The sequence below is a fragment of the Protopterus annectens genome, chromosome 6.part0, assembly GCF_019279795.1.
Source record: "Protopterus annectens isolate FY-2018-M chromosome 6.part0, PAN1.0, whole genome shotgun sequence".
Lineage (NCBI taxonomy): Eukaryota > Metazoa > Chordata > Ceratodontiformes > Protopteridae > Protopterus > Protopterus annectens.
The window spans coordinates 485,035,672-485,053,536 of record NC_056737.1 but is presented as its reverse complement, the minus strand read 5'-3'; the positions used below and the strand labels follow the sequence as shown (position 1 = coordinate 485,053,536).

Sequence of the window (17,865 nt, the reverse complement as noted above, 5' to 3'; positions counted from 1 at the left end):
TGGGGGGCACAGCCCCCCCACAATAGGAAGTTTGAGGTCCGTATGTTCGATATTATTCGCTCATATGATATAGACCCCATACATATACACACATATATGTATGTGCAAATAGAATGTAAGGCATAACATTGTTTGTTTCATTTAGCTATTTGTGGTTCCCAGATATTCACTGAAGTTAGTTTTTCAAAGCAGTTCCAAGTCTGTTATCAGCTCATAAATAGGTCACAAACTTTATATGTAAGTTTATCATTTTCTGCAGATATCAATCTCCACTAAAAATCCAGTTTCTTAATATTTCTTACATTAACTAAAAGTTTGACTAAGTATGTAAAAATTGTTCCATAATTCTCAGTTTGTGGTAAATTAAGCCTGAGTCAACTTGTTTGCATTTTAATTCTTCTGAAATTACTGCCATCATCCTTGGGTATGTGTTAAGTGTTTTTGATTTTGGGCATACTGGGTTAAACAACAGGTGCCAGCAGAGGTGAAAATGGCCCTATTCAACTTGATGAGTCACTAACTACATTGATTTCTGGCTTCACAGTAATTTTCATTTCACTGACTGGCTTGATAGTAATTTTCATTTTGTTGAATGAGAGATTTAAATGCTAAGCTGTTTAAGATGCGTTATCCATTTCACTGTATTTATTTGAGTGTGTCAACCAGTATAATTTATTCTTACATTCATTACAAAGTAATAACTTCAGGCATTGCCTAAGTGCATCCTGTGGAGAGACGAGGCTTGGCTTAATTGTTTGGAGGTGGGTATGCTTTTTAGGAATTGATATGTACAACTTTCTACAGAATTCCACTCAGTTTTGAGCTTACAGTCACGATGGAAGGTTGGAAGAGAGGTTAGTGAGGCTTTTTTCACAAATTGCTACTTGATTAAGAATTTTACTTTTTGTGGCTGGTGACAGTGGGATTATAGATTACCATCATGATTTGCCTTAGGTGACTAATTTTGCAGCAAGTTTTACAGATAATGGCTATATTCTGCTATTTAAGCCGTATGTAGGTTTTGTGCAAGTCACATGGAGAAGCAGTCAGCTTTGTAGGAGATGGCTTCTAGAAGAATTAATGAGATTTGCATAGACTACCCTCTTGGATATTAGAGATGAGAACATTTCTGTTTGGGAGATTCTTATTTAAACTGTGAATTATTTATGGCATCTCTTGTGCTTGGTGTAATTATGGGAGAATTTTAAGGAGAAAGTATATATTTGATGTACTTGTTTTCATGTTACATGGTGTATATACTGTAAAGTTTTGAGTTACAGCTTTAATTTTTTAGAGGTTGCAAGTTTCACTGCACTCTGTCTCTGCAGTTCTTTTGGTGTGTGTGTGTGTGTGTGTGTGTGTGTGTGTGTGTGTAAGGGGGATTGTTGTTTACTGTGGTAACTGGCTATTTTTTTCCATGACTGGTTAGGAGTGCGATTTTGCAGAAGGTATACCATGTTCTTTTGCTTTGCTGTGCAGGACTTTAGCTCACCTGAGAGCATGTGGCCACTGTTGAAGGTTTTTGTGGGTCTTATTATTTAGGTATTTTTTTTACACTATTTATTGTTTTCCTTTTGTGGATAGTGACAAAAAGTTTAGAACTAGTTTTCCTGAGGGGTTGTGAAACCTGAGTTCTGATTTCACCTCCAGGTACTGTATTTGGTAGTAATTATGGCCATGTTTTATTGCTTCGATACTGGGTAGGTTTTCCTGCTGGCTCAGTAGAAACAGCAGTCGGCTTCACACAAAAACATGGCTCCAGTAAGACATTGTGGTACATGCTTACAAGCCTACTGAAAGATGCTACAGCTTAGTGTACACTTATGTTTTTTATGCATGTCAACTCTTGAATTTGGAGTATATGTTGTTGAAAGAAATGTCTAAATAATGTGTTTAGTGTATTTTTTGTGCCAAGTGTTGTGCGTAGTAATAGGTTTGTTGTTTTATACTAGATTAAAACATCAGGGTCTTTACAAGTTTTTCTGTGTAACCCAACCCAGTTTTATCCTCAAGTTCCTTGGACACCTACATGTTTGAGTACATTAGTAAAGAGATAGCTAAGGGTTGTGTGGGGTGGGATATGTAAGCTGGGGATTAATTTTCTTACTACGGACCTCTGTCCATCAAAGACATGTGGACCAAACTTGGGGGGGGGGTGCATTTATTGTGTAGCCCATCCAATAATCAAGGTTTCGTTTGAATACAGTAAAGGAGGAACTTTGCTTTACATAGATGGGGAACTTATTCCAAAGCACCAAGATCCTTTAAGACACATAGCAGTCTCTACAACATGTTTTATTTTTGTCACAGGCATAGTTCAGGTTCTTTCTGTCTACTGTTTCTGATTGCTGTTTGTTATGCAAATGTGAAAGAGATCCATCATAGCTGGAACTGAGGCTGCCTTGTATGCCAGGCATAGATCATCTCTCAGTAACCTGTAGGAGACTTATTACAGGTATAGGGCCTTAAGGTGATCTGTGCAGGACATGGTACTTGGGTATTCGTACCCTGGATTCTGCTGGTGAGGAACCTTTGAAGGCATTCCAACTGCAAGTGTCTGACTAGGTATATGCTAAAGGGGGCATTGTACTCAATAATGGGTCCGATAAGGGCCGAGTATAGTGGCACTTTAACTTCCCTGGACTTGGATGCCATACCTTTGCTTATGAGTTGGGTGGCATAGAATGATTTTCTTGCTACCTTATCTACTTGTGGAGCAAAGGCTAAATTACTGTCTACATGTATATATTCCCAGATCCTTAACTTTCGGGCCAACTATTAGTGGTGTTTTACGTATGGTTCATAGGTGTTTACTAGGTTAATGACCACAACAGCATTTTTAAGCCTAGCCGTGCATCCCAAATCTCTGACAAGTTCTGATACCCTTGACAAGTGTAAGCAGGGGCTTGGGAGATGAAACATTTACAAGCTAGGGCCTGGGAGATGAACCATTTACAGGATGCCTGTGTCCATTAGAGACATAAGTACCAAGCCAGGGATGAATTGCCTGTTCCCCATCCAATTGTCCAGGTTACACTTGAATTGGGTTAGGGATGAACTCTGCTCTACATGGACAGAGATCCCGTTCCAGAGACAGGGTAGTCTCTGTGATACATACATGTCTCTCCAGCAGAGCCTATTAAAATCACAGGCAAGGATTAAGTCTTTAAAACTGGTAATTCTGGTGCTGTCTGTTTTGCTGATATGCAGGAGGTTCATCAGAGTGGGGTCTGACAATGCATCGTATGCTAAGCTCAGATCTCCCCTCAACAGCCTGTAGGTGATAGAATACAAGGGTAGGGCCTTGAGGTGGTCTACATATGACATTTTACTTATGCCCTGTTTTCTTTTAGTGAGGAACCTGTGTGGATGCTATATTTGTTGGATATTCCTGGTTACGTACATACCAAATGGGGCATTGTACTCAATGATAGGTCTGGTGAATGCCAAATACAGTGGAACATTGACTTCTTTGGACCTAGATGCCATACCTTTGTTTATAAATTGTGCAACATAGAATGATTTCCTCACTACTGTAGACACATGATGGTCAAAGGCTAGAATACTATCTGTTTGTCCCCAAGTCTCTGACTACCGGGTGAACTCTAAGGGATGTGTTGTCAATATGACAGTTGTCAGGGGTGGATGACTTCTGGAAGGATACTAATATATGCATTCCTTGGCATTTAGTTTTAGTCCGTGGCTCTGACACAATTTGTTTGTCTAAGTCAGCTCTTCCTGGAGAATATTTGTGTCTTGTGTGGGATGCAATGACAGATCCTTATTTGCAGTCATCTTCAAATTTAGTCAGCCAGAGACCATTGACATTGGCTTTTACTTTAGACAAGTAAATGCCAAAAATGAGTGGTCCAAGGACTGATCCTTGAGGGACTCCACTTGTGAGTGGCCTCTTTGTAGTGGTGGACTCCCCAGTTTTAACTTTCTGGGTCTTATCTGTGAGCCAGTTGGCTATCCACCGGGTGACATATGGGTTTGAACTAACCTACTGAGTTTATCAACAATGTCCAAGTGGGGTATTGTGTCAAATGCCTTGGCTAGGTCAAGGTAGGCAGTGTGAACCATTCTGCCCTCTTCCATTGTTTTGGTGACCTTCTCAATGAAGTTCACCAGGTTGAGTAGGCATAACCTGCCCTTGATGCAACCAAACTAGGTTGAGTCCAGTGTCTGGAGGTTTACTATATCATTATCGATCATTTCCATGACAATTCATTCCATGGCTTTGCACATAAGGCTAATGAGAATTAAAGGTCTGTAGATGGCCAACCTTTGTGCAGAGGGATGACTGTTGTTGTTCTTCATTCAAGAGGCATGAAGCCTGTATGGAGGCTACAGATAAATAGTAATTCCAGAGGGCATGATAGGTCATGTTTCATGCTATTTAGAAGGCATCCTGGAATATTGTCTGGGCCCACTGATGCAGTGTTCTTGGCCTTAAAGAAAGCATTAAGGACCTGTTCCCTAGTGATAGCAGGGGGAGTTATATTTGATATTTCCTGAGGGAAGGTTGGGGGGGGCTAAAGTTGGAGCTGAATTTGTTGGCTAGTAGGTTTGCTATATCTTCTGGCTCAGTATAGGTGGCTCCATTTACAATGAGTTATGCACATGATTATGTATTACCTTTGAGGTTGTGGACATAGCTGAAAAATTCCCTGTGGTTGCCCTTGGCCTGGGAGGCCAAATTTGAATCAAATTTGGCTTTGGTAAACTTTATTTGTCCTCTGGGTTGTTTTAGTTTTATGAGAATGCCTTTATCCTGATGGATACTGCACCTCCTAATTTTTGCCATGATTTTCCTCTTTCTGTTATACAGCCTATTTTATGATTCCACCTGGATTTAGTTTTTTTGAGTTAGTTCTGTACTGCTACTTGGTAGGTACAACTGATTCTATGCAGCTATTAACATGCTTGTGTATGGTTTCTGTGAACAAGTCTGCATAGAAAGCAGTGTTTCTCAGGGTTTATGGGGACTTCAAAATATGCCAGGTTATCACTGAACAGCAGGAAGTTAGCCTTAGAGTAGTTCCTGAATATTCCAGGATTAGCTGGAGGCCCAGGTTTTATTTTTACTTCAAAGGAGACAATTTTGTGGTCTGATCTTACCAGAGAAGACATTAACTGGAAGTATGCAGCACTCTCCCACTTTAGTGAGGACCAGATCCATTATGGTTGCACCCCTAGTCGGTGTATTCACAATCTGGTCTAGGGAGTTTGTGTTTACAAAAATCTCTGTGTCTGTACGTTTGGTACTGTATAAGATTCCCAGTTAATAGTGGGGTAATTAAAGTTGCCCATGAATATGGCATTGGATTGGATGGTGAATGTTTCCAATATGTTTAAATACATAGTATAGGCTTCTGGGGTCATAGATTGGGACCTATAGCTTTCAAGGAAGTGGTATTGAATTTTGCTTATGGTAATTTGAATATGGAGTAGCTCAAGTCCATTGCCTTGTAGCCTTGAGGTATATTTATTTCTGATGTAAATTGAGACACCTCCACCTTTAGTCCCTGTCTGTGTAATAACTGGTCTAAATGTGTGGAAGGCATTATAATCTGGCACTGTTGGTGTGCTCTCTGTGGCTTTAAACTATTTCTCAGTAACTGCATAGAAGGAAGCATTCTCTAGAGTGAGGATAGGTTCTAGGGAGTGGAGTTTTTTTGTTTAGACTCCTAGCATTGAGCAGGTAATACCTTTAGATTTTCTTGGTTTTGATTTGGTATATCAGAAGTACTTTCAGTTGGCATTGCCTGAAAAAGGCTCTATGGGGCAACACAATGTTTTAGCTAATATTCAAAAGCCTAGAGGGAAGAGGTACAGACCGTCCCCGTCCCTGGCAAAGTAACATGGTTGATTGACTATCTACTTCCATGCTTACAAATATTGCACTCCCTTACAATGACACCAGAAACTAAGCCAATTATTAAAGTCATTTATCTTTTGTTCATATTGTGGCATGATCCTTGGAGAAGGTAAAATGCTGCTCACTGCTAGGCTATCAGCCTGGGGGACATATTCTGAGAGCGTCATGAAGTGTTTCTTCATATAGTCTAAGGAGGTATATCCCAGGTCATTTATACCCATATGGACTATGACTGAGTCATATTGGTACTTGTGGTCCAGTGACCAGAGTGCATGCATAATGTGGTGGATCCTAGCCACTGATAAGCAACTGACAGTGACTTTCTCCTTACTCAGCTTGGTGAGATGGACAACAGTGTGTCTCACAATGGAGTCTCACATGTCCAGAATGTTGGATTGTGTGGTGGCTTGCCTTATGGGTTTAGAAGTAGAAGCTCCATGTGATGCGTCTGTATGTGCTGATTTGGGTGTTGTTTTGAAAGAGTACATTCAGGGCTGCTGAGGGTATTTGTTATGTGTACTTCGACCTGGAGGACATTTAAATGCCTCAACATATGTGAGTCTATGTGACTGGTAAACTGTGTGTGACTGGTACAGAATGTGTACTACTGATAACCTTATTGACATCATGAGTACTTTTATGTGAAACCTTTGCCTCTAGTGACATTGTGTAGATACATCTCTCACATACCATATGAGTTTGTTTGAGAACTAACAGGTTGTCATTAAACATGAGGCAATTTCTACACTGCCTCAGGATACCCATATACACGAAGCTGGTAACAGAGATAATGGGAAAGTTCATATCCATGTCAACATACCATTTTTATTGATTAGAGAGCTGGAGTGAGAATATAAAGCAATGTCAGGAGTTTCCAGTTTGCAACTCTGGGGACTGTGCTTGTCACTGCAAACTAGTCCTGTTTGCCAATAAGTATTGGTGAAACTTCACTCGTGCTTTCACACAAAAAAATGTCACTCGAGGTTTCTGTCTATACAGGGCACTGCCAAACACTTGAGGGGAAACTTATAAGTAGACCCTGAAAATTTAAGGAGGAAGTATTTAGACAGATATTCTAAAGTTAGAAACAAATCGAGCGGTACTTTCTGAAAACAAAGACATAGCTTGTCAAGAATGATGAAAATGAAAGAGTTGCATACTACTAATGCTGGTCTCACTACAGCTTCACTCTGCTGAGATACAATGTTCATTTGCTTCTTCTCTCACCAGAAGCAAAATATTAGCACCAATCCCAAGATGACAAGCAGGCCACAGCCTGTTTGGTGATCCACAGTTTTGTCCCAGATGATGCAAGGGTCTTGTAGGCTTGTTGTAGCCTTTTCCTGGTAGATGCCTTGAATAGCAACTAGACCAATCAGGGATGTCAAGCACAGATGCTCTCTGCCCAACCAGAAACAGTCAGGAATCAATGCAATCTGCTCCTTCTCTCACCAGGAACAGAATATAAGCACAAATTCCAAGCTGTCACCTATGAAGCAGTTATTAGGCTTTCCGGTGATGAACAGTCTCCAGGAAATAATGTCCCTGTGCTCCTTCTCTCATCAGGAGAAAACAGAAGCACTAATCCTAAGAGGACTACTGAGAGGCAGAATGTGGGCTGTCCAACAATTGGTGGTCTTGCAATAGATGTTTCACATTTTGAAGATAAGATGGAAAAAGATGGATAATATTCTTAGCACTGCAGTATGCACTAAGTAGTTATATATGAAGGAGAGGGTAAGTAAGCCAAGTGGACAGCCACTAATTTTAAAGGAGAAAGACTGAAAGGAGGTGGGCACTTTGTATTCTGGAATACAGTGGTATGGCCAATAAATTTAAATAGTTGAAGGGGAGTGATTTCAGAAAATGATAATTTTGTGCGTGCTTACAACAGCCAATGAAAGGGGAGAGGGGTGGGAGATATGTGGTCAAATTAACTAAGGGGCAGTTAACTAGAAAGGCAGTTGAGTTTAAGAATATAAGAACACAACAGCTCCAGGGTGGGAGGATGGGCAACATTTCTGTATGACTCAAGAGACAGAGCTGTGGTCTCTTTCCTAGTTTTAATATGCAATTAAAAGCAGAATGCAAGTAAATCACGATGCAAAAAAAAAAAAAAAAAAAAAACAAATCACAACATTCAAAACAGAAGCAATAAAGTAGCACAAAATAAAAGAAAGCAAAAGCAAACTAACCTTTCCCCCACAACACGTTGTAACAGTCTGGGTGAGTTTTTCCAGTAAAGTATGGACTAATTAGCTTGGGTGGACCATTTCCCAGAGAAACTGCAGTGCATTTCTTCATGTTGGGTTTAAATCCATGGCTTTAGCACAAATTTGTCATTATCTCTACCTTTACTGACAGTGTATGTAAGGGTTAGACATGCAGTGTTACTGCTATGGGAGGTATGGAAGCCATGGTGTATGAGGGACAGGAGTTTTTCCTGCAGGAGTTAGTTTAGCAATTGTTTTTTAGTACACTTTCCAAATATTTTAGAGTGCGAGCCCATCATAATGGTTAAGGTTTTCACCTCACAGACAAAAAATACAGGGTTTGATTCTGACCTTGGGTTACTGGTTAAGCTAAAAATGGCCTTTCATGGCAATTAGCTTACTATTCTTTTATGAGCCTAAGATTACTGTAGGTCTAAAGTTAGTGATGTCTGTTGAATTTCCTCTTTTGTGAAGAAAGATTTTTTTTTTTCCAGACAGGGAATATGGGATTCGTAGCTGATCTATTTATAAGGATTAAGACAGGATGGACAATGCTATTGGCTATTTTAAGGTACGCATTTGGAAGGTCATCAGCTGAAGCTGAGCATCATTTGCGTTTAAGAGTTGTTTCATATAGGATTAGGGCATAGGTTTGAAGGTGAAAGTGGGCATAGTGATATGTGGCTGCTGGGTAGGGGACAAATTAGATGTGGGAATCCTTGGTTAGGAATACTATATTATCTGTGAAATAAGAGTTGAATTCTATTGCAGTTTCAGTGGTGAGTTATTGGAAGAGGGATCAGGGTTGAATTTTTGGCCAAGGTGTAAGAATTCTTTAATGGCTGAACCAATTTTTTTAGGGCTGTGTTAGCTATTGTTCTGAATATTGCTGTAGTATAGTTTTTTGTATTCATTTACTTGCTTTTTAGTACAGATGTGGAGCATTCTGACGTTTTCAAGATATTATGATGCTTTATGTTTCTGCCTTTCTTTCCACGCTTTTCCTTTATCCTGCATTAGCATTCTATTCTTTTTGGATAGCCATATTGCATAATTTGTTTTTAGTCTCTTCCTTCTAAGGAGGTGCAAGGCTATTTAGGAAAGTTGCACTGAATCCACTTACAGCATCATCTAAGGGGGTCTATATAACTTAATTGAAAACCCATATGATTAAACCACTATTCATCAAACCTGTTATATCGAAAACTGAAACCACTGAATTAACTTTTAATCAAAATATTTCCCAGGACAAAATAATGCCTAGCCAATGTAGCAACCATCAAAAAATCAATAAAGTTTAAAACACACACCCTTAACTACATATACCAACTCCGAGCTCGCACTACAGTGGAGAAAGGGGCAAATTCCCCAAGGTGGCCAACCACTGTTTTGTTCTGGGAAAAATTTGGATTACAAGTCCATTTAATGGTTTGAGCTTTCAATGTAAAGGGTTTGATGAATAGTGGTTTGATCATTTGGGTTTTTGATTACATGATATAGACCTTATCTAAGAGTAAGATTTTTAGAATATGCCAATTAATAGATGATAGGGTAGTAATGAGTATGTCTGGGTTAAACTTGTACAGGTTGCATGTTGTTTTGTAAACATACCATTTAGATGGATATATTAGGTGACTGGTTTAATTTCTTCAAATCTTTTGGGTTTGTAATACCATTATAGGAATGGTCCCCATTCCTAAGTCAGGGTATGATTCAATATTTGAAGTTAGTCAAAATTGCTCTTCACAGCACCTGCAATGGTCCCATAACTGACTTGTGCAATTCATTAGGAATTACATGCATTAGTAGCATATCTAAATATGACTGTAGATTTGTTTTAGACCCACTGCTCCTATTACTACTACTATTGCACCTGTCTGGTTATTTTTCATTCACATTCCTCTCATTTCTGTCCTGAAAAATCTTGATATTCTATGACTGTGTCTTGCTATATGTGAGACAGTGTAATCACAATGTGTAGCAGTTTCAATGATGAATGCTATTTTTGTCTTTTCATGAGCTACTATATTTGGTTTTCTTACATCTATTTTTTTGATCTGTAAACTTGGCATCATTCTCTGTAATGCTTTGTGGTTTGTTTCCAGTGCATCTCGGCTATTTCTACATTGTAGTGAGTGCACAATCCCTGTGCAACAATCTTTCTATTATATTGTGCCTTTCAGTGTGCATGCCCTCTGCCATGAGTGCATCACACCCAGTAACAAGATGTGTGACTATTTCCAATTCTTTTTCACAGACCCTATATTTGTCTATTTCTCTCACATGTTCAATGGACTTTGTAAACCAACATGTATGTAGTCCACTACCCAGGGCTGCAGTTATTAAACTTTCATCTTTCGGTTTCAACTCACCTCTCTTTTATCCATTCCTGGCATTTTGAACAGTTAGCATCTCTTTTTGATTGATGTGAAGATGCATCTGGTTTGCAGGCCATGTGTCCTGAATACATTTTCCTGCCATATGGTCCTCCTAGGCATAATCTGATGCATCTGTTGTTAGTGTCTGTCTGGCTGTGGGTAAACTGAATAGCAGACCCTTGTTGTGGTGACAGGCTTCTGCCCACCATCGAAACTCCTGTTGTAGGCAGGGAATGAGTGCAATTACTGTCTGCAGGCTATGGGAATGCTGAGTCCAAACACTTTTTAGATACCATTGTAGTTTCCTCATATGCAGTCTGGCATATGGAATTAGTAGAATGCAGGATGCCATGAAACCCAGGGCCTGCAGGATTTTCCTTGCAGATAAGTGGGTTTTTGTTGCCAATTTCTTGAAGTAAGAAGTCAGTTGCTTTTGTTTGTCTGGAGTGAGATAAGCCATCTCGGGCAGTTGTATTTAGGCTTGCACCCAGGAATATTTTCTCTTGAGAGGGCACTAGTTTTGATTTCTTTTCGTTTACTGTGTACCCTAGGCCAGTTAGTAAATCTTTTTACAAACGCCAGATGCTTTAAAAGAATGTCTTTGGTCTCTGCTTGAATTAGGTAGTCCAAGTAGGGATATATTTGAATTCCTCTTTGTCTGCAAAACACAATTACTGGTGCCAGGCATTTTGTGAAGACCCTGGGCACAGTAGATAAGCCAAAGGGCAGTGCAGAGAATTGGTAATGCATTGAGCCAGCTATGAATCTGAGGTATCTTCTGCAAGACTGTCTGATTGGGACATGCAGGTATGCCTCTTTTAGGTCCAAAGTTACGAGCCAAGTCTTCTTGCCCAGCATGGGCAGTAGCTGCTGTAGAGTCAACATCTTGAATTTTGGGACTTCCAGAATCGTATTTAGTATAGATAGGTCCAGTATTGGTCTCCAAGTTCTGTCCTTTCTGGGTACTAGGACAAGTCTGGAGTAAAATCCTTGGCCCTGCTCTTGTTGTGGTACTTGCTGAATGGCCCTCATGTTCATGAGGGCTGTAATTAGTTTTTGTGCCTCTGCCCATTGATTGTGTGACCGGTCTGGCATACCCTTTGACCTTGGTAGAGTGTGAAAATGGAACCTGTAGCCTTGGGACACTATGTTCAGGACCCATTTGTCTTGGGTAATCATTTGCCAATTTGATGAAAAAAGTGCTAGTTTTCCCCCTAAGGGGGCTGTCAAAAGAAAAGTGCTTGGATCTGGCAGAGGAAAGTCATTGGGACTTTCCTGTAAGGTTGTGATTTGTCTCCTCTGCTTTTGGAGGTAGAGGTACCCCATTGTTTAGGCCTGTATGAGCCTTGGGGCTGAGATCTGCCTCTAGGACGTCTGTATCTGCCTCATTGTGGTCTGTCTGACACTGGAAAGGACCAATTTTTAGAAGGCCAGTTTCTGCTAAACCTGGGTGGCTGTACCTGTAAGAAATCCTTGACTGTCTGCATGGATTTTGCTTTATCCTCCATTTTTTTTCAACACCTCTTCTGCTTTCGTACCAAAGTATCATGCTGCAATGGTGCATCTAATAATTTTGCTTTAACATGATCAGGCAGATTCTGTTCCTTTAACCAAGCATGCCTTCTAATAACAGAACCTGTAACAGCGGCCCTGCAAGAGGCCTCCAATGAATCATAACCACATTGCAAAGTATGCTTTCCCACTTGTTCAGCTGCATGCAATAAATCCTGCAATTCCTTGTTCTCTGAACATTCAGTATTTGTCAACAATTTCTGTTTAAGCAGTGACATCATATATTGCTGATATTTAAGCATATGAAACTGACAATTTAAAGCCCTTACAGCCAAGGTAGAAGAAGTGTAGACTTTTTTCCCCCATCTGTCTAGAGCCCTAGAATCCCTATCAGAGGGGACAGGGTTTTTTGCAGTGGAAGCTTTAACCCCTTTGGGACCTTGAGATATAGTTTCTGGGTCAGCAGCGGGGTTCTTATATAGGAATTTATGAGAATCCAGAAACCTGTAGCATCTGTCTGGCTTAGCAGGTGCAGGGGGTAAAGAGTCAGGGGACAGGTCGGATTCTGAAAATACATCATCTGCAATGTCTAAAACAGGTAGAATAGCAAGGGGTCTATGCTGAGGAAGTACCAGAAAGTCTCTGAGCCTTTTCTTAGATTCAGAATAATCTTGGCTCTCCCAGTGGAAATGCTCCCTCATGGTATGCAGGGTTTCCCCAAAAGAATAATCCTCAGGAGGAGAGGCTAAAGGAATGGATTCTTCAGCATCAGAATCCTCATAGGGAAGCATGGAGTAATCCTGTTCAGAAGAGGAATCAGAGGAAATAGAAACCTGATCAGAAGAATCATACTCTGTCTCTCTTATCAGGAGGGGGATGGGAGCCCCTGATCAAAGTAATTAGGTCTTCGGCCATTTTGAGCATCTGTTTTTTAGGCATGGAAGTCTGAGTAGGAGAATGCTGTACTTGTTTCTTTGTCTTTAGAGCTGCTTTAGTCTTTGAAGCTGAAGACGGCTTAATATATAGTTGTGTAGGTCTGAAGACACCCTCAGAAGCCGATGCCTGCTCAGCGGCTCCAGACCCATCTGAGGGAATGATTTCCGAGTGTCCAATACCTTGAGTATCCAGAGGCCCAGTCGGCTCCACGTGAGAGTCGGAAGCGGCCTGTGGCTCTGAGGTAGCAGGCGCCAGGGGCTGCGAAAGCACCTCACTGAGAACCGGCAACTGGCCTAGCAGAGGCCTCGTCGTCGGTTTTGGACCTTGGATGCCTATCCTTTTCCTTGTCCTTGCGTTTTTTGTAAACTCCGGTTGTCGGCTGGTCCGACGGCATTATATAATTAAATCTTCGGCCAAAGTAATGAAATGCAAAATCAAACCGATGCTTAATAGTGCGTTGGTTAAATCTAGCACAAAACTGACAGCTAGCAATGTTGTGATCAGGGCCTAGGCAAGGAATACAGTAAGAGTGAAAATCCTTATGAGGTATTTGCTTCCCACAAGAAATACAATTGCTAACTTTTTCTGACATCTGTCTGGAGCAAGAAAAAAGTTTCCCCAACGGGGTACTTAGCTTTAATGAAGACTTCAGTTCTGAAATTCGGATTTGAAAATCTCAGGAGTCGGCCGACCGGCACTTGCGAACTGCTTTTGCTTCGGGCACCGTGCAGCAAGAAAGACTGAAGAAAATGGCATCGGCTGCATCTTTTATACCCTTGGCGCACTGACATCAGGGAAGAGGCGATAGTAACCGACGCTGGACCTAGACTTTGGAATTCTGGCCGACTGAGGGCAGCCTGCCAGCAGGATAACCCAAGAGTAATGACTGCAACAGTGAAACATGATGAACATCAGACAAACAGAGGTACACTTAATTCCCTGCACTCTGAAGGTAAGGCATTGTATGTTTTTTTAGCCCTCTTTTTCTTTCAGCAGAACTTGAACATTTGGTTTTTAGGTGTTTCACATCATAAATTGATAAAAATTAATGACACAATTAGCAACAAACAGGAGTTGGTAAACCAAGGCATAAACAAAGGACTATAATGGAGGACAGTATTCGAAAGAAAAGAAGCTGAAGTATATTAGTTGGACAGTTGCTGCATATAAATAATGATGAATCAGACCTGCTCAAGCAGGCATACGCACCGAAGCAGATGTCTCTTCTGGAAGCAGAACTCTAACAGCTTCTGGACCCTTACTACTGCAAAACCTAAAACAAAAAATATCATTAAAAAATTAATACATCATAATCAAAGATCTGTTAAGGACAATTTACAACTCTGTTCACAACATCTTACTCTGCTCAGAATATGAAAAAGTTGACACTGGGATGACTAAGGTCATACAGCATCTTATACTTCTGCTAAGAAATTAACTGACCTAAATGGTATTGCAGAGTCAAAGTACAGTGCTTAGAGTTATGACTACAACATGATAATTAACTATATTCTGTAGACATGGGCTTAATTCCCCCATATTATGTGATATGACTGAACAATACACTTTAAATCAGACTAATGTTCTATCACTACTACTGAAAAAGCCATTTAGGACTAGGTGAGTTTTAGTCCATTAAAAACAAACAGCTACATGGGTGTATGTCTCTTTCAGGTGTACCTGATTTTGCTTGTTATTTTTGTACTGCTCTCAAACATTATGATTATATGTTAAACAACTGAGGATTACAATCAGTAATGTCAATCAAGAGTGTTTCATGTCTTATTCAAAAAGCACATGCTGAAGCAAAACATTCTATTACCTTATGTCAATTACAGTAACATTTAAAATCTATCCCCAGTTTTAGACCTTTGCCCCTAATATTTTTCCTTTATCCAGAATTCTTGAGCAAAGATGAAAAGTATGCATGTGTGTTACCTTGTTATTCCACTGCTTCCGATTATTAGTGGTTAAAATTGATGAAAAGTTCAGTACTAAACTTTCCATAACAATAAATCTTCGCATTTTAATACAACATGGTGCTTTGAGAAACAGGTATAGACACTCATCTGTATTTACTTGCCTCAAACAGTCCATTCTCCAAAACTCAAAACAGTTTTACTCTCTAAATTCAAACACTGGCACCCTGGGCCTAAAGATCTTGAACACAAAAAGCAGACAATTTAAAAAAAAAAACACACACACACTTATTTGCATGTCTTACTGTCAAGTCTCACTGCTGCTTCCATGCCATCAGATATTTGATGTGTAAGCTTCTCACTCCATCTGTGTCATTCTGCTATAAAACACTGCTTTCCACATGCCAGTTTGGTGCAAACAATTTCCTCCTGTAAGTGAGGCAGATATCACTCATTGGTAGTCTGCATGATACCAAGAGGTACAAGGCTTTGATATGATCAGTGTAGCTTTTGTGATTTAGGCCTTTTATTTTCTTGTTGAGAAAGCTTTGTGGTCATTCAAGTTGCACCAGATGTTTGGGATTGTACATAACTAAAGGGAGCATTATACTCCGCATTCAGCCTATTTTATACAAGGGACCGAAAGCAAAGTGAAACTTTTACAACTTAGATCACTGAATTAAGAAATGAGGCTAAAACGTGCAGATTTGGTGATTTGAAAGATGAGTTAATAAAGGACAGATTTGTGTGTGGTGTTAATAGTACTGCAGTGAGAAAGATTTGCTTCATGACAGTGATTTAACATTGAGCAAATCCACAGAGATTTGTCAGATCCATCAGCTCACAGAAAGGCACACAAGTATGCTTACAAGTGATAAGAGCTTACTTTCAGCAGCCTCTAGAGCAAGCATAGGCAGCATGCATCACGTGACAAGCAGAAGCTGGCCTAAGAACATGGCAGCTGCAACCCCTGTGGGATTCCCAGGGAGGACCCATAACTTTCTAACAAGTTCCAAGACTAGCTCAGCACAACACACATGCTCAGTGCATTAGAAGGGTGAGTCAGCAAAACCCAAGTCAAGTCTTATGGTTAACTGTCATAATTGTGGTGCCAACCATGAGTCTAAAAGCGAAAAGTCCTTAGCATTTGGTCAGCTATGCCACAAGTATAAAAAATGGAACCACTACCAAAAGTCTTATAAATCAAGCAAGCCTCATTCAATTAAGAAAGGTCTCTCAAAAAAGCAAGTTGATAATGTAGAAAGCTGTAATCCTGTTTTCTATGTAGATGGTGCATCAGTGGTTGGTGAAAAGGTTAATGCAGTAGATTTATTGGCAAAGAAGTCATGAACCTATGAACCTAAGAATGAAGTATTTTGTACTGTCCTGATTAATGGTAAGCCCACAGAGTTCAAAGTAGACACTGATTCAAAGTGTAATGGGATGTCAGCAGAAAAATTTGCTAGAGTGAGAGCTGGTGAGCATATTAATTTGGCCAATTGTGCGAAGCTGGTTGCTTGTGGAGGTGAAGAGATTCAAACGAAAGGCTCAGTAGTGCTTTCATGCTACTCAGCTGGGAACAGTTACAGCTTGCAATTTTATGTAGTCCGAAGACCTGTGCAGTCTTTGTTAGGTCTTAGAGACAGTTTGAAAATTAAACTGCATTACTTTACCAAAGTAGTACATCATGAAAGCACGTCCCAGTTCCAGCTTTACTGATGCTATTTTCTCAGAGTCTGCTGAAGTTTTTGACAAGTCTGGCAAACTTCCATGAAAGTAGACCCAGAGGTCAGTCCAGTGGTCAGACCACCAAGGAGAATTCCAATAGCTAGGCAGGACAAAGTCAAAGTCCAGTTAGACCAAAAGGTGCAGCAAGATGTGACTTGTCCAGTCACAGAAAGTACAGTTTTGTACCTACCATAAATGTAGATGTTCGAGTGTCTTCACTGCTGCAGTCATTACACTTGGGTTATCCTGCTGTCAGGTGGTCCCGCAGTCGGCCAGAGTTCCAAAGTCTTGGTCCGGCGTCGGTTGCTGTTGCCTCCTCCCTGACGTCAGTGCGTTACGGGTATATAAGAGGCAACCAATGCCATTTTCTTCAGTTTTTCTTACCCCAGATGTCAGGTGCCCCCAAAAAGACAGGCAATACATATTGCTTACAAATCATACAATAAGATAAAAACAAAACCCTCAAGAACCAGCAAATACACCACATAGGTAGAATAGTGTAGAAAGTTATAGATAAGATCCAGCTAAGAAGAGGGGATGGCGGGTGGGTAAGCAGGACTGCAGCAGTTAAGACACTCGAACATCTACATTTATGGTAGGTACAAAACTGTACTATGTTCATCGTGTTTCACTGCTTGGGTTGAATCTCAAAGCTGAGTCAGGGTGGCTGGTTCTATAGAGGATTTGGTGTGGCTATGAGGCCCTGCAGCACTGCAGTGGCAAAGCCAGCTCTGGATCTAGAGTAGAGAGGCAAGTGGTAATGCTTGGTAAAGGTGTGCATTGAACTCCAAGTTGCAGCTTCCAAAATGTCTTTGGTAGGTACTCCTCTAAGGTAGGCAGTGGAAGTGGCAGTTGCCCTGGTGGAATGTGGTCTAATGTTAGATGGTACAGGTTTCCCATGCAGTGTGTAGAAGAACTGGATACAGTGTCCTATCCACTTTGAAATGGTCTGCTTTGAAATAGCCTTTCCCTGCGATCCTGCAGCATACGATACAAACAATTGTTCAGTTTTTCTGAAAGCTTTTGTTTTGTCCAAGTAGTGTAATTGCCTGTGTATGTCCAAGGAATGTAGAAGTCTCTCACCTTTATTCTGGGGATTTGGATAAAAAGTTGGCAAGTGAATAGTTTGGTTAAGAGCCACACTGGATACCACCTTAGGCATAAAAGAAGGGTTTGTTCTTAAAGAAACCCTGTCTTGGTGGAAAATGATGAAAGGCTCCACTGCCATTACTGCCTGTAGTTCTGAGACTCTTCGTGCTGAGGTTATTGCCAGAAGCAGAGCAGTTTTTCATGATATA

At 40.5% G+C, this 17,865-nt stretch overlaps 1 protein-coding gene across 1 annotated transcript in view; it reads right to left on the bottom strand.

Moving 5' to 3' along the window:
- The window catches only part of CDAN1 (codanin 1), a gene marked incomplete in the record, with an annotated part of 1,645,523 nt that overhangs the window by 424,185 nt on the left and 1,203,473 nt on the right, over window positions 1-17,865 (bottom strand). Inside the window, 1 exon segment of the mRNA XM_044074210.1 lies at window positions 14,130-14,193. Coding sequence (XP_043930145.1) covers window positions 14,130-14,193 — 64 coding nt within the window.